Source organism: Chaetodon trifascialis, chromosome 22 (assembly GCF_039877785.1).
Source record: "Chaetodon trifascialis isolate fChaTrf1 chromosome 22, fChaTrf1.hap1, whole genome shotgun sequence".
NCBI lineage: Eukaryota > Metazoa > Chordata > Actinopteri > Chaetodontiformes > Chaetodontidae > Chaetodon > Chaetodon trifascialis.
The window spans coordinates 7,528,703-7,550,829 of record NC_092077.1 but is presented as its reverse complement, the minus strand read 5'-3'; the positions used below and the strand labels follow the sequence as shown (position 1 = coordinate 7,550,829).

Sequence of the window (22,127 nt, the reverse complement as noted above, 5' to 3'; positions counted from 1 at the left end):
CACACACACACACACACACACACACAGGGACCACCCTTCCATCAGTGAGTTCTCTTCATTAAAAGCACTACATTTCACTCGTTACGCTTTGCCAAGAGATTCTGTTTACTTGAAGCCCTGCAAGGTCAGATTCTGTAATTATGGAAAATATGAGTCATTATTTTGCCCACTCACAAGGTACTTTGGAGGGTCTGTTGAAATTTCAGCTCTCCTTCAATCAAATAAACAAAGGATATTTTAAGGGTGTTTTGACTATGAGGAGTTGATACAGTTACTTCAGGGGAGGAATCCACATGTTGAAGTGCACGTAAAATAAAGATAGACAAATCAAACCTTGCAACGTAGTAATGGATGCGGATTATTAATCAAATATATGTGCAAACAAAGCAGACTTTTGTGAATTTATTGACCGTTTGTGTTCTGTTTCTATGCAGGGCCAAGTATTTCCGTGGGAAGAAGCTGAACGGAGAGTATGAGATCCGGGTGGAGCAGGTATGGTGGATGAGCATCCATGAATTCTCAATGAATCATTTCAAAACTATGAAATGTACCATCTGTTATTCTGCCAGAAATTAATTAAATGGATGACCTTTAGTTAGACTAATTTGGCTGAAATAAACTGCAAAGTAATAACACTCAACAAATATATTTTCTAGTGCTGTCAGTCGATTAAAATATTTAATCGCACTTAATCTCATGAATTTCATAGTTAACCCGCAATTAACCGCACATTTTTATCTATTCTAAATGTCCCTTGAATTATCATTTTTATCATTTTAATTATCAACATGGAAAAGTGGATAGGCTTGCTTTGTGTAAATGTTTTTTAATGGCTACAACACTGTGTAGTGTTATATATCACACTCACACTCACATTTGAATGAATCAAATCTCACACAATTTAACACTGTCAATAAACAGATGACAAAAAATAAATACTTGCTTACAGAAAAGCCCCTTCAACAACCCTTTCTAAGGGATCAAAACAGGGTGATCCAAAATTAAGTTACAAAGTGCACATCATTGTAAACTAGGACTCAGCCTATAGTGCAGTTAAACCATGGCTTAAACCTAAACAGAGAATTTGCATTCGCCGTGTGTTTGGCCATCAAGTGGTATTTGAGACTGGATGTGCTACGGTGATAATTCAGTTCACACTGACAATACACACAGATAACTTTGGTCTTGTCAGTTGACCCATCTGGCAACTTTTTGAAACTAAACTTTCCATTCAGAATCTTGTTCACATCCAATTCGACATTTCGCATTTAACATCCACAAAAACCGGTAGCCTACACTTTTACAGCTAGCGAGCAGACAAGACCAAACACTTGGGTGGGGTGTGCCTATTGTTTTGTTTTCGGTTTACAACCAGATCTTGTAGTTTTTCTTACGTTACTAGCAGCGGGCACAGCTTATAAAAAACTACAAGTTCACTAGGTCACAAAGAGCATTAATCTCACGATAAAATGTTAAATTGATTTGCGTTAACGCGTTAACACTATTTTTGACAGCACTAATATTTTCTGTATAAATATAGAAAAAAAACGTCTGTTTCCTTTACTGAGTGGATTATTTTTCTATACTGGAACCCCTCAGAGTGCATTATTGCCATTACCAAACCATGCCACTCATAATTTCTTTTCAGACATTAAAAACTGTTCCACTGGGGACTTATGATTCTTAACAAGAAAGCAAAGAGTCGTACGTCCTCAAATGTTGAACTGGTCCTTTAAAGTATCTTGATTAGATTTAATTCAACAGGATTATGGCAATATTATCCACAGTATGCACAGAAATATGTGTCTAGACATAACAGTATTTACAGTGTGTAGATAACATCTAATTTACCTCACATAACTTCAGCTATACATCTGCAAGCCATTGTTGAGGCCGGAGCTGTCTTTGAAATGGAGTGGTGGGTTTTTATGAGCGAAGGAAAAAGAGACCACAAAAAAGCTGGGCCGGTGATTTTATAGCCTGTTTGCTCAGCTCTCTACTGTTGTGGTCACGTCCTCTTTCTGGGGGTGGGTGGGGTGGGTTTGATTCAAGATTTTTCTATGAAATGTAAACTTGGATGGATTTAAAAAAAAAAAAAAAAACTTGTGGTGTCACTACAATAAAAATGCAGCAGAATAAATTAGGCCCCTTAAGTTGAGAGTGGGACCATATGAGCACCCCTCCACCACCCCCAAAGCTCAGCTATAGCTCCAACTGACCTACTTAGATCTTGTTGGACCCTCCGCTCTTTCCCAGAAGCCCTCCGCGTTGACGATAACAAGTGAGTCACTAATTGCCTTCAGCAGCCAGACTCTTCACAGGCTGTTAGCGCACCTCGCTGGGAGCCTTAGGACGATGGAAACCCAATCTCTGTGTGAAAAGTTAGCGACATGCTGAGATGAATCCTTTTAGGGGGTGACAATAAATGCAGGGAGACCCACTGCACTTTCTCCCTCTCTCTCTTCTATCCCACTTCCTCGCTGGCTTTTCACATCTCTACAGAACATCTTGACAATGAAGACTTTTTTCAACAATACTGAAACATGGCACCAACAGTAAGGTTGAAGCAGTCATAGTTGTTCAAAGCTGCCACCTAAAATGTGATTACCTACAATAGTAAATATCTGTATTTGTATTTCTTATTTTAGTTGGATGGACATTGACCTTACCTAACATATGTTAGCTGCCATCTATCACGTTCAATCTGTTGAAGTCTTCTGAGCCAGTGCTCACAAGCCCCAAGCTAACATAACTCTTCTGTGGCTTACTTGCTGCCATATAAGGTACCATCTTTGGACCCTAGCACAGACTCACCACAGCATGTGATGCTGCAGTGGGGAGGCGTGATGCCAGTCTGCATGAAAGAGAAAGAGAAGGCCACTCTTGTCTTTGATTCTTCGACGTAATGCCTGTCATTAAGGCTGCCATGCCACCTGTACCTTTCCCTGACGCTGCCCCACAGCGAATGTCCCATTCTCGTGTGTCATTCCCTCTCATTTACATGACCCACTTTGACTTTGCGTTTGGCAGGCGCCTTCGGTCCTGTGTGCGCTGGGTAACTCTTTATGTCCACCAAACAGATGCTCATGGGAGCACCGGTGGTGGGTCTTCGTGCTCCTAAGTAATTAAAACGGGCTTGAAGCCATTGCTTTTTTGCAAAGTGAAATATGTTCAGTAGTAGTTACTGATACTGATTGCCAAAAGCATGCTGAGTGATCCTCACAGTCAAATGAATATACCAGTTCACCTTAGTTTGATTCTGAATGGAAAACACAGGCAGAAATTCAGGGGAAGGGCCTCACTGGCACACAGAGCCAAGTACAAAATGGTCTGTATTGCTTAACATGAACAGAGCTGGGAGTTGTTTATTAATGCCTTTCACTCTGTCAGTTAATCCCTTGTGGTTTTGAGGGAGAGTTAATGTGGAGTTAGTTCAGGTCAGTGGTCATATATCATGAGCCTGTGACTCACTTGAATCACAAGATCCAAAACGATAAAACTAATGTGAAAACAACATCATACAGTTTTCCCTCACATATGTGCCTCTTTTTTTTCACCATAATGTCATAATCCTGGTAAAAGTTCAAACAATAAAAGTTGACAGTCATGATAGCAGCACGGTTGTACTCAGAGCTAATATGCCCACAGTGATAATGATAAAATGCTGATATTAATGTCATTTTCACTGTGTTCATCACCTGAGTTTAGCATGATAGCATTAGCTCTAAACATAAAGTACAGCTGAGACTGAGGGGAGGCTTCTTTTATGCTCAACTATCTTCATCCTTGAACTCTACAACACCGGTAGTGTCCACTACTCTGATGATGATGATGTCGTTTAGTTCATTTTATGACACTCTTGCAATGAAATGGGAAGACAGTGACCTTTAAATGTTGACCCTGCTTGTGAGCCATTTTCTTCATAGATATTTCCTCTGGGAGTTCTAACTCTCATTAGGTGGCTGAAGATAATTCATCCCACTGACTCATCTGATTAGTTATTTGAACACATATGCTTGCCACTTTACACTTGGACCCAGGGATTAGTTGCATTCATTCAGAATAGTGGTGTGTTCCAGAGATTTTAGGAGATTAGGGGATTAGGTACAGCCTACAGTGCCTTATGTATTCCTTTTAAAGCGTCTTGGGTGCGTGCAGCATGGTGAGAGTGCCAAGCTGAGCTGTGATCTTGTGATTGTCACCCTGCTCGTGATGTTTGGCACACACGACAGGCCATTGTGAAAAATTCCAAAATGAACGATCACCTGCTACCGTCGAAGTCGATCGCAGTCATGATGACACCCAACAGAAGGCTGCCAAACAAACCGCCTGTTTGCTATGCACAAGCCCCGCAAAGTCATAAACACTGCAATTTACACAATTGGACAAATTAGGCAGTTAAATTTGAAGGGCTCCCTTGTTTGTGAAAGAGCAAGGGGAGGTTCTTCAGGGTTGCCGGACCATGTGTGGTTCAGGTTGGGCACAGCAACATCTGTTCAGCAGGCATATGACCTCAGAGCTGTCCACGCTCCATTCTGCTGCAGTCATGGCAGCTCACAGGCAGTTGGCTATATGTTATCCGTAGCCTTTTTTGGCAGGTATCTGCACATGGCAGGGCATCTGGGTAGAACTTGGATGATTTGGTTTGGTAGTTGCTGCAGAGATTTGACTCACCCAGCTGCCCTCCTGCCCTCTGCTGCCCTGTGGCATTTAGCGTCTGTCTTGGATTTTAACATTTAGTGCCTCAATGGATTATTTCACTGCTGTACAAGGTGGTAGTGATTAGCGGCAAATGCTTCTCTGTGGTGCACATGAATGGTCCACTGTACTTCAGACCTCTCAATTGCATCAGCATGTGATTCAAGTGAGCTTATCAAGAAGTACTAAAAATTCAGAGGTAGTCAACAAAAATGTTTGTCCTGCAGCTACAAATGAAATCACTACAGTCTGTTCTCTCTTATTTTGTGCACAAAAACTGAATAGCTTACCCTCAGATAACTCTGACAGGTCAACTTAGCACCCATGCAATTTTTTTTTGCACATTCTTAGTACCCAGTAAGCATGCATCATAGTCCATCAGCAGTGTAACAGCTGCTCCTATGCAACGTTCTCTATTCAGAGTGGTATTTCATCCAGGTGTTGGTTGATCAAGGTTTTCACCATTGAAACCAAAGAGGTGGAACAATAAAAGGAGCACTTTGTGTCACAGAAAAACAACTATTTTCAGATGAAAGGAAACCACACAATTAGAGGCTCCATCTGGGCTACAAGGGTTTTATCAACAGCTTTTCTAGTTTGGTCACTCGGGACCAAAAATATAAAAAGGAACAACTGTCAGTGGAACAAGGTCAGTGTTTAGAGGAATGTGATAAGTGTTTGTGCAGAGGAAAAAGGAAAGTTACGTAAGGTTAATTATGGCTTAGATTTTAAAAAGCAGTTCTGAGAGCATCTCTTTTCTTATTTTGCCTTCACTAGCGGCTTTTAACACCTGCCTCTGTAATTATAGAATACAATCCTGATTCCAAGAAAGCTGCGACGCTGTGCAAAACATAAAACAGAATGTTCCTAATCCATTTTGACATATACTCAGGTGAGAAGAGTACAAAGACATCATATTTAATGTTTTTGGACAAGAGCAACTAAAGACTGGGAAAGTTGTGGAATGCTCCAAAAATACCTGTTGAGAACATTCCACAGGTAAACAGGTACATTGGTAAGAGGTGATAGTATCATGATTGGGTATGAAAGGGGCAACCTCGAAAGGCTCAGGGTCACCACTTTGTGAACACATGATTGTATAAAGGATATTACTTCATGAGCTCAGGAACACTTCATTAAACAGTTACTAAACAGAGTTTGTTTGCAAATGATTGCTTTCTGTTTTTATTCATGTTTTTCATCCCAACTTTCTTGGAAATAGGGATCTATAATAAAATGATATTGATATATAGAAAATATCAACCAATCTAATGACTAGTACTAATTGTAGACAAGTGCTTGTTTCCATAATTATCAATGTCGTTTCAATAATTAGCTTTTAGGGCTTAAACTTGAGCCTGAAATTTCGAGTTCTGTCAGCCACAACACTTCAGCTGATTTCAGCTGTAAGACTTCAGCTGAAGCCTCAGCTTTTTTCAATGCTCATGCTTCAACTATTTAAACTATTTAAGCGCCTTAACTTAAACTGACCTTCAGCTTAATGTACAACTGCCATTTCACATCCAGTGAATGAACATTTTAAAACATTTTAAACCTGTTTATAGTGTTTTCAACACAAGTGAGCATTTATATGTTCTTGCTGCCCACAAAAAGTTGCGTATTGTAGTTGACGAGCGGCTTAACTGGTTAAGCTGTTTTTGTCAAAGGGCAAGAGATCCTGTTTACAGTTTGACTCATGACCAAACAAAGGCACCTTAACCACCTGAACCTCAGTGACATGGCCTAGTCCAAGTCTAAAAATACTCGCAAAGATTCCGGATGAGCTACTGTTGAGTGGTGTTCACATGGCTTGGCAGTCAGGACAGAGTCCACGCACCAGTGCAGGGATAAATGAGGCTGGCCTGTAAATTGCTGTGGCTAAGCTAAACCAGTGCGTCGCACTCAAGGTGCTTTTTGTCACGTAGATTGTGTTGATTGAAGTGCTGCTGCCATGTAAATAAAAATGTCACATGTCAGCGGAGCTCCTGTGATCAGTGACCCAGCTCTTATGAATGGAGACGTTTCCATTAGCTGTTCTCCTGTGGTAGAGAGGAAGAAATGTTTTCAATTTCTAGCTTGCTTGAGTGACTCTAAATAAACTAATTACATAGCAGTGAGCGGTGGGAGGGAATATGGCTGGCAAGCACTCACACTGCAGAAGAACTACCTCAGCAAGGTGACACGTTGAACATCATCGCAACCATCCTGTCTTCTATAATTCTGTTCCCCCGAACAGGTTGGCTGAAGCCATTCTGGAGATGAGAAGAATCAGCTCTGGAGGCAGTCGTCCCATGTATCACTTCCTGTTTTTCTTTCCCAGGGCAAGAGCTGCTCCAAGACAAGTGTCTGAATGTATTACCGTGATGGTAACCATGGCGCTGTGAAAAGCCTCCTGTCCTGGCTTCTGGGCCTGTGCCCTGCACCAGCCACTTCATCCATTACTGCCCAGTGACAGTGGTTGATAGCACTCCTCTTACCCAGAACCAGCCAATCAGAGGTGATGTGGAATACTCTGCCCCTGCCAAAAAGTTGCCCACTCTCTGGTTTTATCTGGTCACAGCAAAAGTCAACGTAGGCCCTCGCGTTCGGGATTGGATTTGTTTAGGAGATGCGGTGATGGTGGATGTGTAGCTGTGTTTGAGTGTGCATTCGGGCGTGTTATGCATTTCAGAGTCTTTTTAAATGAGGCAAGTGCTCCTGAGCACACAGATGTTTCTTTCAGAGGTGGGGATCAGTAGAGAAGTGCTGAGAAAAGGAAAGAAGCCAAGTGCATGTCCTTGAGGCACATTGTGAGTGGCGCCTCGTTGTCCCCTAAATAAGATTACGGCATTTACTCGCCCCCTGCTCTTCCTCTGAGAGTGCAACACAATAAATAAAAGAGGTGGGTGTTTTTTTTTTTTTTCCTCTTGGCAAACAAACCCCCAGTTTCGTTACATTGGCACATTCTTTTCAAAACCAACTCACTCCCCCATACAGAGTTTACATGGGCCACAGCGCTGGATGAAAGGGAAATTTATCTCTGAGAATATTGCTGATAATATTTCCTTTTCATTCAGATGAAAGCCAATATAAAGCAGGCTTAAAGTCTCAAATGGTGATCACAGCATGAGAATGTGTAGATAGCAATTGACTTAACTTGTTATGCAAATCAGCTGGAGCTGGGTTGAATAGAGGGTCAGCTGAAGGATTTGCTTCCATGCCCATCCATATTGGTGTTTCTATATGAGACTGCAGCTCACTGCACTGATCAGCTGTTGACATTGAAATAGCTGCTCTTTATTGTGCTAGCTGTGCTTTTGCTATTTCTTCTTGAAGACTGCAGTGCCTCTGGCTTTGGCCACTTGGGTGCAACACAACAAGCGGCAAACACAACGTTGACATACTAATGTGCACACATTAAACATCCGCATTCATTTTGAATTGTATTTCTGGTGACCTTACAAATTTGATTATTTGCTCACCTTTTAGGTACCTACTCCTGAGGAAAATATCTGGCTCTATAGCTGCTAATTGCTCTGCTATGTTCACCAATATTGCCTTTTTGTTGGTTGGTGCAGAGCAGGTAGCAGAAGGTGGATTTATCAGAGCTCATTCTCAGCTATCTGCTACTGCTGGAAACAAGATTAATGAGAGTGGTGAGACTGAACTCAAAGAGTAAAGGTACGGCCTGGAAAAACAAAACAATGAACTGAGCGATAATTCCTCACCATGAGTGACACCTTTCATGTTACACATCATTTGACTGACCCATTGCTAATGTAGAAATATTGATTAGAGCAGCTTTATAGCTCTAGTTTGATCCACAACATCAATTAGCAAGCACAAAAACAGTGTTAAAGTCACCACATTGACATTGATGCTGTTGCAATAATTTTGAGTTGGGCTCTCCAGCCAAAAGCAGTGTTGACACACGTTGTGACTGTTTTTCTGTGCTGTCTGTGGCAGCCCGCTGTGGTCAAAGCTGAACCCCTGGCCTCAGTTTGGCACATCTATAGATGGCACTTTCATTTGAATATGTTTTTCCTTTGAATGACATTTCATTGTTAGACACAGCATTCCTTTTATGCAGTGTTGAGAAGGAGTGAGTGACTGAATCCGGTCCATTGCTGACTCAGGTTTAGAGTCCTCACAGACGAATGAAATGCAGACATGTTCTGTTTGCACTGTTGTGTTTGGTAGTGGACCACGCCATGTCAAAGTGAAATTTTGTTTTTCCACAGAGACTCAGCAGGCTGCTTGTTCAGGGCCCATTACATCCACTACATCAGTGTCGCTCCTCATACTTAAAAGTGATTTGAAGACTAACAAATGGCAGTGTTTCATGTCTGAGGTCATCTGGCTGCCGTTTACTATTCCTCCAGGGCTTTCTGTACCTGGAGTTTGTAATGTTGCAGCCTTGAGCCTGGTGCCTGTCAAGAAACATGGCATATGTGATGCAGCACTTTGCTATGTGTAGTCCACACATACACGGGTCTAAAAAAAACCATGTCCACACAAGCACTGTTTCAAAAAAAAAAATCTGCATGCCAAACCAACAGGTGGCAATATAACCCTAACCCTAAAGCCTTTTAGCACAGTGATTCTGAGCAGCATGCTAACATGCTAAAAATGACAATGTAAACATGCTGATGTAATGGTTGGCTTAATGTTTACCATGTTCAACATCGTAGGTTTGTGTGTTAGCATGCTAACAATTGCTAATTAGCACATTACGTTACACAAGTACATTACTTTCTGGTTGATGCAAAGTTGTTCTTTATTTTGAGTTACACTAACTGTATTCATACAATACGTGTTGTAATAAAACGTAATTTTAAGTAAGAAACCTTCTGTGAATTCATCATTATTGTGACCCAAGAACAGAATTTGGTCTGGAGCATTGGCATCAGTAGATTTCTTGACTGCTGCGGCAATCATTAGCAGGAAAATTAAATTGTCCCTCTCTGGTCCTCGTCCATCCAGAAAGTCCATTCCCAGAAGTCGACTTTCACCCCTCCTTTCGAGTATCTGTGGGAGTTTGACTGAGTCATTAGGTAGCTGGGCTACGGCCTTTCACAAGACTCTCCCTGTCCTGGAGGACACAGACTGAGGATAACTCAATTTGTCTCCTCTCACCAGCTCTCTGTGCTGTGTGAATGCAGAAATGTAAAATGAAGTCAACCTGAAAAAATCTATTGTATGTTCTGTCGTGGTAGTCTGAAGTATTTTTCTCACCTTTGTTTTATTCGTCTTTAAAGGAAAGCTGTCGAGTTAAATTGCTGCCGCCTGCATCTGCAGCTCCATCACATGACTTTCATGTGTCAAAACATGTTTACTTTCACTTTTTAAAATTAATATATTTATGCCAGAAAGACAATTTATTCATCTGAACACTGAGGGAGCTCCATTACTGAGGACACACTTGACCTTTTTCACTTTGTTGTCCTTGAACGTACCATCTCATCAGGTTGTGTTTTGTCCTTGCGTTCCCCAGGCGGAGTTCTCAGAGATCAACCTGGCTTCCTATGTTAACTCGGGATGCATGGTGGACATGCAGGTCAACAAAGGTGGCACCAAAGTGGTCAGGTAAGATGCTGGAGGACAAAAAGGAGCTCGAGCCCTCTGACGCATTTGTCCACGCAATCTGTAATCTGCCTCAGTGAGCCTGCACAAAGGCTCCTGTTCTTTTCTCTCAGTGGCATTGAGCATGACTGTGTATATATAACATTGCATGCACTCAGAGAAATCAAGGCTGTAATGTGATTATGCCATGGGAAAACAAACAAAAAACGACTTCATAACCTATTTAAACCTCGGTGGGAAATTTGTGTGACAGTGCTAAATGTCAACTCTTGTGTTGTTTTCATGTTTTAACCCTAATTCTCATCGTCACCGTGATGCGATTCTATATTTCAAAATACATGTTATACTACCAGGAGTTTCAGATAATCAATCTGATTAGCGCTCTCACAATACCAGTTATTCCCACTGATTGCAGTGCCAGCTCTTGTGCTAACCAGGAAGCTAGTTATAAGGTAGTCACTTCGAGTCACTGTGCAGGAATCAGATTACTTTCGAGTCATAAAGCCCTCCATTATAACTCCTGCGGACTGACAATGCTGACAACTGCTGGCACTCTACATCACCTTCATGCCAATAATCACAGTGAAGACTCAAACCTGAAAACACGTGTCCTTTCTATGCTATTTTTGGCTAGCCACTGAGCATTTGGGTGCATCTGAAGTGTAAAAAAAAAAACCTTTCATCTTGCAGTGGCAGAGGTGGCCTCTGGCCAGTAAGCAGCTCCTGTAGCAGCAGTTAGACAGTGAAGCTGGGTATTTAAATAGACTGCTCTGTTATGTGAAGTTGGCACCCGAGATCGCTGATGATCAGCTGATGATGGTGGCAATGAGGTCTTCATGCTCCTGCTCACCCTACAGTGTAGATGCCTTTTGTGCTGTAAACATTTTCATGAACAAAGCCAATATAATGTACAATCAGACATCACAGTTTTAAAGAGCCTATGATCAATATTTTTACATGACTGCATGTTAACATGAAAAGGTCATTCTTAGTGACGAAGCCTCACTTACTGAGCTCTACACAGTGTTTTCGCATTTTTCAGCTGACTGTTTTTACGACCACAGCTTTACTATTTTAGTAAAGACAGACAAAGTTAGCAACTCGCTGTTGAACACAGTGTAGCATTTAGCAGCGAAAGAGCCAGATTTTTCCCTTGTGACTTTGTGGCGACTAAAACAGAGCTGAAGTGAATATTGGACTTAGATCAGGTGAACAGAATCATGAGTCCAAATGAATGCTAACATTAGCAGTAGCATTCTCCGTATCCACTGATGTGTCAGTAAATAACTGCTAACAAGTTTGCTATATCACCTTAAAAGGTGATAATCTGCCAGTGTTGTGTTTACAGCTGTGAACACAACATTCTACAGCTGTAAACAGCTGTTTCCTGTTTCCAGAAACACAGTCAGATTAATCATATCATTTGAAATTGAAGAATTAAGTTCAAAGTAGGGCTGGGCGATATGGCTGAAAACTCTATCACGATATAAGTGTTTTGTATCGGTCGATATCGATAATTATTGATATTTTTTATTACCTATTTAAAATAAGGATCAGGAGAAAAATACATTCAATATAAACATTTTTATTTTAAATTCAACTGTCCTCTGATTATAATCCCCTCAGCTATCAAGGCAGAAAGGAAAGGAAATGTCAACACAACCATGGAAAACACTCAAATAATAAATGGAAAAAAAAGTGTAAAAATGTAAACAGAGAGAAACCTGAGAACTTTTTTTCTGCAGGTTCAGTGCAGGAAGTTCACAAGCTGATTCACCCTCTGGTGAATAAAATGTTTTCAAATATGTGCAGTGTTTTGGAAACATAGCAGAAACTGAGGTGGACTTGACATCTGTAACATACAAACAAACAAACATGATAGACAGTACAATAAGATTGACTGAACTATAAAACCAGCCTAGACATATGAACAACTTTAGTCACTCTTCTTACTCTAAACATACATGAACTATTCAATTATATTTTTATTGCAAGTGTGTTAAAAAACAAGAAAAAGAAAAAAAAAAGCACGTGTAAGAGATGTTTATAACCTGGCTTCTCCACAGTGCTCAGTGAAGCACGTCTTTAGCTATATGATATGCTGCTGCCTCCGTTACGTCTTCGTACCTTTTAGATGATTTGTCATCAGGCACTGAAGCAGATACCTCTGCATGGTGGTCTGCTGCTTGTTCGGTGGTGCTGCAGTTGGCGGACGTTGGCGAATACAGCTGCGCTCCAAAGAGTGAGCGCGGCTGAGGTGGTTAAACAAGTTTGTGGTGTTACCAGTCTTGGTGGGGACGACAGTCTTGCATAAGTTACAGACCACATTGGTGTGACTACGGTCCGACTTATAAAATCCCAAAAACTCCATGCTGGCGAGCTGACTTTCCCTGTTTTATCGACAATTTCTTCGCTCGTTGCAGCGCTTTCTATTTCTCATTTCACTCCTCGCGAAGCATCAAACACGAGACAACGATGGCACAACTGAACTTGATAATGTTACATGATTGGCGTGTTAGCGTGTCTCTCCCACTGATTAGCGATTACTCCCTACGTTGCTCAGTTACCTGAGAGCGAGTGCCTTTGTTCATGCAACCAACCTCGCTTCGCAACTTCAGGTTTCTTCCGACAAAGAAAAAAAAATTATCGAATGTTTTATTGAACGCATTTTTTATTGATATTGATGACGTGTCTATCGCGAGACATATCACTATTGTTTTATCGCCCAGCCCTAGTTCAAAGTAATCAACTGGTTATTGTTTTCCTCCAGCTAGCTCTCTCATTGGTGCCCAACATGGCATAAATATGACTCAATTCAATTCAGTATGCCTTTATTTGTCCCACGAGGGGAAATTCCAATTCACAGCAGCATCAAAAATGGATAGAATGTTAAAAGACAACAAGTGCATGCAAGTAAGATCAACGTTCATATGTGCAAACCCTCAATAGTCCTCTTCTGCATCCTGATTAGTCCATTAGGATCAGCTAACTGAGTGCACACCACACAGCATCAGCTCACCTGTCCACGTTTTAGCCTTCTTGTGGAGTAATCAACTAATCTGTGTGTTGGCCTCAATTCCACACAGTTTTGCAAAATAACTTTCTTATCAGTGTTGAAAGCAGCATTTGTACCAGAACTGGCCTGCCAGTGGAGTGCGAAATCAAGCGAGAATAATCGCCAGTAACGAGGCTGATGTTACAATGCAACCTGTTGTCAAAATGGACACAGAGGTTATTGTGTGGGTTGAATATTTTTTGGCGATATTGCCGTAACGATAGAGAAGCCAAATTGGCTACAGATGGTCTGACTGCTGCCATGTTCACACAACACTGACATTCACTGCCAAATTGTTGTGGTTAAGCTTGTCGTTTATGACTCTGAACTCGACTACAAATAGTAAAATGGTTGATTATAGCAGGCGGTCTGACTGGTTGATGACTAATAAAGCATAGCGGTAAGAGATGGATCTTGTAACCGGAAAGTTCAAACCCACAGGAGTTGATGTCCTTCTCTGAGACACTGAAAGTTTCTCTCGATAAAAGAGTGTAAACTGATTAAAATCATAGATTATAAACAATGAAAGCTAGTAATTTCTTTGACCGCCATGTCTTTCATTCTCAGCCAGAAGAATGTTGAGATCCATCCACAGATACACAGAAAAGACAAAACAAGTTTCCCAAACATAAACTAAATGCACTCTTTACATTTTTCCGTGTGTGTGTGTGTGTGTGTGTGTGTGTGTGTGTGTGTGTGTGTGTGTGTGATCATGCAGGGACAGCTCATACAGGCATGTTTACGCGGTACTGTATATTTAAAGCAGGTTCCTGCTTCTCCTCGTGTCCTCTGGCTGTTGTGTTCACAGCGCTCTGACCTCTGACACCCCACCCCCCCCATCCACGGGCATGCTCTCTGAACACCTCTCCTCTGCTGGCTCCATGCTGCAGCACACTTTCTCACAGTTCTGTGGTTTCAGGCTTGTTTGTGGCGTGACGTTTCTCTCACTTGCGCCACATTTGCTATGCAGTACTATTACAGTACTATTATGTGGTCAAAGGTGTTGAATGGAATGGAGACAGTAGATACACACTTCTTCTGGAGTGAGCTCCGTCTGATACGGTGTGTTCAACTCGCTTTTTAAACCAGGGCAGTCAAACATGCAAGATAAACTTTGCTGTGAGTCCTGTTATGGGCTCAATTATTGTTGTCTTTACATGGACGGCGTTGTCTGCCATATGGATAGATAGCGAACGATATCACTGCTGATCACCGGTACATGCATTGAGTTGATGGCAATACCACCTGTATTATCATTAATTAATCATGTGTTGGTTGTGTGTAATAATGGTTGTTCTGATGCTTCCTCTTCTGTGTTTTTTATTTCATTTACAGGTCTTAAGACTTGTGGAGTAGACAGAAATATTGACATGCAAACAGATTATTCAGAGTGTGTCTATATCCATTAAGGCTGACCTGCATGAGTGGAAACCAGACTTGTGCACATGCATACAGTTTCACAGTGATTGATTTTCAGACAACCCAACAATGCATATGCACGGCTTTAGAAATATGCTCAAAAGCACTGGTTGTGAACGTGCGCATCATTTTTGGTGGATGTGTTTACTTTGCCTTGGTGTTCATTTTGCTGCCATGCTTTCCTCAGAAATTTGTCTCGATGAGCCAAAACAACAGTTAAATAAAAAGATGCAACAAAGCCTGACTGCCACTTCCTGCTTCCAGGGCATAAAATGTGCAGCTCGCACGCAATTTTGCCACCGCTGTGTACGATGTGCAACGTGGCACGCACTGCACAAGCCTACAGTACAGCACAGCGACACACCACAAGTTACAGTAGTTATGGCGTGTTGTTCCCTGCTGCACTGCTGTAGTCAGCCCTTTGGCTTCTCCGCTCTCTGCTGCCAAAACCTCCAGCGAGCTGCTCGGCTCCAAATGGGAACACTGGTCTGGCTGCCCGCAGCAGCCAAAGTATGATAAGCCGCAGAGCAACGTTCTCCCTCCTGCACCATCCTTAGAGAGCTCCTGGTGTGGATAATAAAAGCTGTTGATTAATTAGCGGCAATTAACGTCTGAGAGTGGGTTTGCTAACTGTTGGTGATCGAGGAGTTTATAGAGCTTTTTTTACTGGTGCACTGACTGGAAGCCGTTTTCAGCTACATGGCTAAAATGAGGATGTAATAGTCCATTTGAGGTGGAGGTTTTAAACTGGAGTTCAGGACAGTAAACCTCAGAATTCAATGAAAAAACGTTTATTGCTCTCGTAGGGTCTAATTAACACTAGCTTGCTCACATTATTGTACCCACGAGGACACTTAGACTATGACTGAATGTCAATGAAACAAGCTTCGTTCAAGCCAACACTTCACTCAGATTTTGCATCATGAATTCATAATTACACTATTAATGCAGTACAACAGTAGTCTGCTTCTTTCCTCAGGACATAGCCAGCTGGCTTTGCAGGAAGACAACATCCACATTCTTAATCCTGCCTATTACACTCAGAGGAAATCGATGATGCAGGTGTTGATTCAGAAGTCTGGATTTGGGCTGTCTTACATTTTTGCCCCACTGCTAAAGCATTAAACATTAGGAAAGCCTTTAAATATCTCAAATTCCAATTCATCCCATTCTCAGCCCTGTAGGTGGAGGGAGGGAGGCGGCCACATTACATTAGCAGAAGCTATAGGTCTAAACAAGACAGGGCCACCCCTCTCTGCTTTCCAATCCCTACAGAACACATAACAAGACTCTCCTCCTTTGGTTACCTCAGGTGACGATTTACTGCTTAGACCACACAGACACGAGACAAACACACACCAAAAAAAGCCTTAACTCCCTCTTCACTTGACCCCAGTGAAAACCCATTTTAATCAGCGAAAGAACTGCTTGCCTGGAGCAGCCTCAACACCTAATACCTTCGACAGGTTCATCTTGTTACTGAGCAAATAAATCCTGCTCACAGACACGCTGAGTTCAGACGTGGCTTTAAGAGGCCTAAGGGTGGTTTCCTTTAGGAGTGCTGTGACTGTAATGAAAACATACAGCGGTCGTGAGGCCCACTTTACCGTCCCTGCTTTTGTTATATAGCCATGAATACAAATGGCCCCGCTAATTCACTCAAACTCCTAACAACACTCATTTCCCCTCCTGCCAGAGGTCATTTGGTGCTCCGTCGCTCTTGCAGCTCCTTTTCCTCATTACATCTGCCTCCCACGGGACTCTTCTCCAAATCCTCAACACAATCACTTTTAAACACTCCCTAATTAGTTTTGTTTTTGGATTTTTGAGACGTAATTCATATTATTTATCTATCTTTTGTTTGTTGGTGTGCGGCCTTCGTTTTCCACATGACCTTTGCTGCGTTCAGTGTGGGGTGATGAGCCCTGGAGTGCGATCGAGGCTGGAGGCAGTCCAGAGCTTTGGCGGCCCTGACCAGGCCACCGCCCAGGATCTGAGCCACTGCCAGGTGGCTCTGGTGCCACTGGGCCCGGAGCCACAGCCGCAACCACAGGGAGTCCTAGATCCAGGCCAGGGGACCACAGCATGATGCTTGACTACAGGGAGTCACTGGACACACAGAGAATGGACGGTTCTTTAGACGCTATGCGTACAGTTAAAGATAAGACCCATATTAAGGAATTGTTTAATTCTTTAAAACGTAATGTCCAGCATCATTATAACTGGAAGTAAATAGTATTGCTTCATCAGTGCTTTCTAAACTTGCCCACCTTTGATCAAACATTACTCAAACATTTCAGTATGTTTCCCAACATAAGCAAAGTGAATCTCAGTCCCCCAATCAAAAAAAAAACAAAATGGTTGATTTTCACAGAATTTGACTAATTGGACTGGGGGGGGGGGGGGGGGGGGGGGTGCATTTATTTCTGATTGATGATGTGTATCATTGAACAAAAGCACACAACATTTTCATTAGCAGAGCGCCAAAGTAAGAGTAGAGTAAGCCCCAAAGCTCTTATCTTTGTTTAATGTCAGACATGTTTAACATTTTGTTGCATAGAAGGAAGAGGGCTCTGCTACAGTGTTGCCAATAAGCAGGGGTGGGGGGTGAGGGTGGGAGAGGGTTGTTATATATCTCTTTTGTGACCATTTACCTATCTGCAACATAATGCTACATTGCACAAGATGGTTCGACATTAGCTTGCCTTTTAGTTCACATTAGTAGCTTGAACTAGCTTCTTTTGCGGTGTTACATATTTTGAGTGGTTCCATTAACAGGAACAGCAGAACAACAACAATAAAATTCCCAATATTTTCAACTGGAAATGAAAAGCCGTAGCCTGACGTGAACATTTTTCCCTCTCAGCTGCCTGTAATTAGAGTCCATATGATTTGATGTGAAGGCGACATTAGTCTGTGCAGCAGATTCTGGTAAATTACTCCACCCGGCTTTGGTTTGCCAAGAGATACTTACAGCTCAAACTCCTCCTAAAACAAAGAATAGTTGTTTTTATTTGACTATTTGTCTAAATTAAAATAAATAAATAAATAAATAAATAAAGCTCCATACTTCACTCACAGACATGAGAATGGTATCAAGCTTGTCATCTCCCAGAGAGCAAATACATACATTTCTCAAAATGGGTTTTTTTTACACCAAAAAGTATAATAATTTTGTGGCATGATGTAGTTTTTTTAATATGGTGTCTCTTCTCATAACAGGAAAGCACAGATTTTTCTCTCTGAGGTACATTTCCCTCCGGTGACGGAGAGCCAGTTCGGCACAATGCGCCATTGTGTAGAAGTGCTGCGCTGATCCTCGGTATGTTCTGTTTGACATTTGTGGCATTCCCGCCGAGTTCTACCCCGATTATCCTTATCATGGAGAGACAGACTGATGGGAGGAAGATAAGGCCCTTACCAGCCTTTGAGCCAGGCACAGGGCCGTTACGAAGACAAATGTTCCCCGCAGTTCAGACCTCCCCGTGGAGCCTATTAGAAGGTCAGAGATTCTTTATGACAAATGGATCTGGAGAACAAAATGGCAATATATTGTCTTGGGTTTGAATAGTTTTCTGCTGTAGGAATGTTGATGGAAACATCCTGTTGGCACTGTTTTGTACACCGTTGTGTCAGGCTGGCATCGTATTTATAACTAGACAGACCAGAAAGGCTGATGAACTTCTCTCTGGCTTTATTGGCGCTTTGAGCATTACCTGCTAACACTCTTCATCCCGAGCTGCTGAGGGAAACTGCAGGGCCTGGTAATTATTCTCTGTGGCCTCATCACTACGAGTGACCACTTTCTCATATAATCCATGCTACAGTTCCCTATAAACATGCCATGACGCACACATACGGTACATCAGGCACAGTTATGCAGTGTAACTTTCAGTAATCTGAAATAACTCCATATGAATAAAATTTCACCAGTTGAGCATATTAATGTCTAGAAATAAGTGACAATATCAACACCAAATAAGGGAGATTCACTCATATTAACACCAGCTCAGGCTTATTTGAATTGACTTAAAGAATGACTTGTTATGATGGATCATGTGTATCTATCTTGCTCAATTTCCTATTCAAGTGTTGAGTGGGCTCATAATTCCACATGGATCCATTCCCTCTTCATATCCTAATCTATAACCCTGCCATGCCCCGATCAGCGCCTGTTATCAGCCTTTATTGCACCACTGATAACCCATTCAAAGGGCGCATTAGCATATCGCCCGTGAAGTGATGACTGTAGAGTGCGGGTGATTTGGCTCGTAAAACGCAGATTGGCCGCTTTAGTGTAATCCACGACCCGCGGGGAGCCCTGCTTCTTCAGAACGAGTCCGAGTGAAGAGACAGAAAAACAAAGTTAATGGGTGACAAACCTCAGTAATGCTTTGCTGCTATAGGGCACTGGCTCCATTAACTGTAACCTGGTGAAAGGCATCACGCTGAGCTGAATGTCTTCTGCATCTGGCCTTTCTGTGGTAATGAGGTTGCACAAAGGTAGAGTCTGTCTGGTCTTATGCATGCATGTGCTTAGCAAAGTCCTCCCGTGCTGTCCAGCAGTACAGCTTGGAGTAGTGAACAGATCTTAATAGATAAAAACAGAGGATAAGAGGTTGTCCTTACTTTTGTACATCTGCACTGTGAGTATATGCGATACGTGAAAAATGTCACTGTTAGAGTCTCAAGTGCGATGAGGATAGTTGAAATTAAGGTTAAACCCCACGAGAGAGAATCCAGTGAGATGAATGTGTTAATACCCACACAGAACCTGCTTTTAGAGTGATTAGTCAGTGAATTGATTGCCAGAAAATCAATCTTCAGCATTTCTTTCAGTGCATTTTGCATTTATTTGGTGGTTGGCAGTCGAGAAAGCTCCCGCCTGACTTCAACCAGAGACGCTGTGATTACATGGTTAGCATCTTTTTATATCACTGATTCCAGCTTCGCAAATGTGAAGGCTTGCTGATTTTCTCAGTCTTATATAATAGTAAATTGAATACCATTGGGTTTTGGATGAAACAAACTATTTAAAAATGTTACATTTGACAACTGGAAAGTTGTGATTGGGATCATTTTTTCACTGTTTTCTGGCATTTCATAGAACAGTGAATCAATTATTCAAGAAAATAATTTGTAGATTAATCAGTCATGAAAATGATACCTAGTTGCACCCCTACTTCTTTTCATACCTGCATTCAGCCCACTTGATCTGGACTGGAAGGCTTTCAGACTGGAAGGTGGATGCAGCGCTACATTGAGCTAAAACTCAGTGTAGCTGATCATTGTCTCGGCTCATCCAGCGTAAAACTTTTATGCAGAGTGTTGTTCTCTTTTAAAATTTGGGTGTTTGCTACAAACAGCACATTACACAAATCAGCCCATGTATTTATCAGGACCTTGTGTTTCTCATGAACTGTTGAGTCTGGTTTGGTTCTGGAGCCTCAATAAACAGCTTCATCCAGTATAAATAGTAGAGCCTTTGGTCTGTTGCCACTGCGGCTGAGTGCAGCAGCAGGGAGGAACAGCTGTAGTCGCTCTGTCGCCGAGACCAGATCACTCCTCAGTCATCCTGCCAGTCCTGTCTAACATAAGCAACACTTGAAGACCCAGAGCCGCTTTGAGGGCCTGGCTGTAATTTCACCCTACAACCTGCAGCCCTTTACCTCCTGTGTGTGTATACCTGTGCATGTATGCAGGCATATTTTTATTCTGCATATGTGATGTGTGAAGTATCTTTGTTTGCACGTTAACAGAAAAACAGACATGCAGACTTTACTTTCATTTTCCTTATTAAAAATGCACTGATGAATATTGATATTAACATTATCAACACAAATGATTCTGTGTAATGTTAAATGGGACCCTTGAATTATCAGCTGGCTTTTAGTTCAGCCTCAGAAAGCGGAGAATCGCTGCTGAGCAATTATATTATATTATATTATCCATCCATCCATTTTCTATACCGCGTATCCCTCTCGAGGTTGTGGAGGGGCTGGAGCCTATCCCAGCTGTCAACGGGCGAGAGGTGGGGTACACCCTGGACCGGTCGCCAGTCGATTGCAGGGCACAAACACACAACCATTCACACTCACTCACACCTAGGGGCACCAATTAACCTAGAGCATGTTTTTGGTCTGTGGGAGGAAGCCGGAGTGCCCGGAGAAAAAAAAACCCACGCATGCACAGGAAGAACATGCAAACTTCACACAGAAGGCCTGACCCAGGAATCGAACCGGCAACCTTGTTGCTGTGAGGCACGCACGCTACCTGCTGTGCCACCATGCAGTATTATATTATATTATATTATATTATATTATATTATATTATATTATATTATATTATATTATATTATACTTTATTTCTTGTATGTGCTGGTTTAATTTTGCATGTCACGTATGGCATTAATCTACTAAACTGAATGGAAAAACATGCAACATGCATGTGTGTAGTACTAAATGTATACTGCATGTTTATACCTATTACTGTCTGATTCAGATTTATTTGCCAGTTTGGGAAAAAAAGAGATTTGCAGTCTATAAATCTATGGTATAAATAATGCATGTAACTGGTTACGTAATATCTTTCAACAGCTTTCCACATCAGACACTTAATTGACTTAACTTAAATCAAATTAAGAGCATGTTTAAATGAATCAACACTTGCTGGCATGAAGAATTTTAAAAAGTGCAGCACATGACAGGACTCTGAAACATGCGCAGTTGCACAATATCTGCATCAGAACTGAAAGCATTTATAGGTAAAACATGGCTGCAGCCAGGGTGAATTTCCTGGGTTAATGTGAAATGTTGGCTGCTTTAAATGAGGCCTCCAGGTGCCTGATGGGTCACTTGGCCCTGCTCCCAGAACAGTTTGTAAAGGAAGGATTAGGCTGTGTTAATTGGATAGATGGTCCAAAAAGATTAGGTGCTCCGAGGAGCATTTCTTCACCCCTTCAGCCAACACGGTTGTGGAATAATGGAGTCCTTGACTGTAAACATGACGCCCAGATACAGTGTGTTAATGTGCTGACGGAGCTGTTGGCCCGGGAGGAGCCAACAGGTGGAGATCTCTGACCTGAGCACAGTCAGGTTAGAGGTCTTAAAGGAAAGAAAGAGTTTTAGAGCTTTTATCTGACTTGTATTGCTATGTATGCCTATGAGTTCAAATGCTCCTGTCTATTCACAGTATTTTGTTGCATGTAAAATACCTCTTCCTGTTTATACATCTCCTGTCCTGACCCCACCCTCACACAAATGACAGCTCATAGAGATGACTGACAGATGCTGGGATGGCAACTGGACCATTCGATTGGGGCAGAGAGTGGGACTACGCCAGTGTTTCTCAATCCGGTCCTCGGGCCCCCCTGCCCTGCATGTTCTAGATGTTT

General features: G+C 42.0%; 1 protein-coding gene across 1 annotated transcript in view; it reads left to right on the top strand.

Annotated features, from left to right (window-relative positions):
* syn3 (synapsin III) overlaps nucleotides 1-22,127 on the top strand; it is a 98,515-nt gene that overhangs the window by 18,722 nt on the left and 57,666 nt on the right. The window contains exons 3-4 of the mRNA XM_070991656.1: nucleotides 435-492; nucleotides 10,172-10,263. Coding sequence (XP_070847757.1) covers nucleotides 435-492; nucleotides 10,172-10,263 — 150 coding nt within the window. The remainder of the gene's footprint in view (nucleotides 1-434; nucleotides 493-10,171; nucleotides 10,264-22,127) is intronic.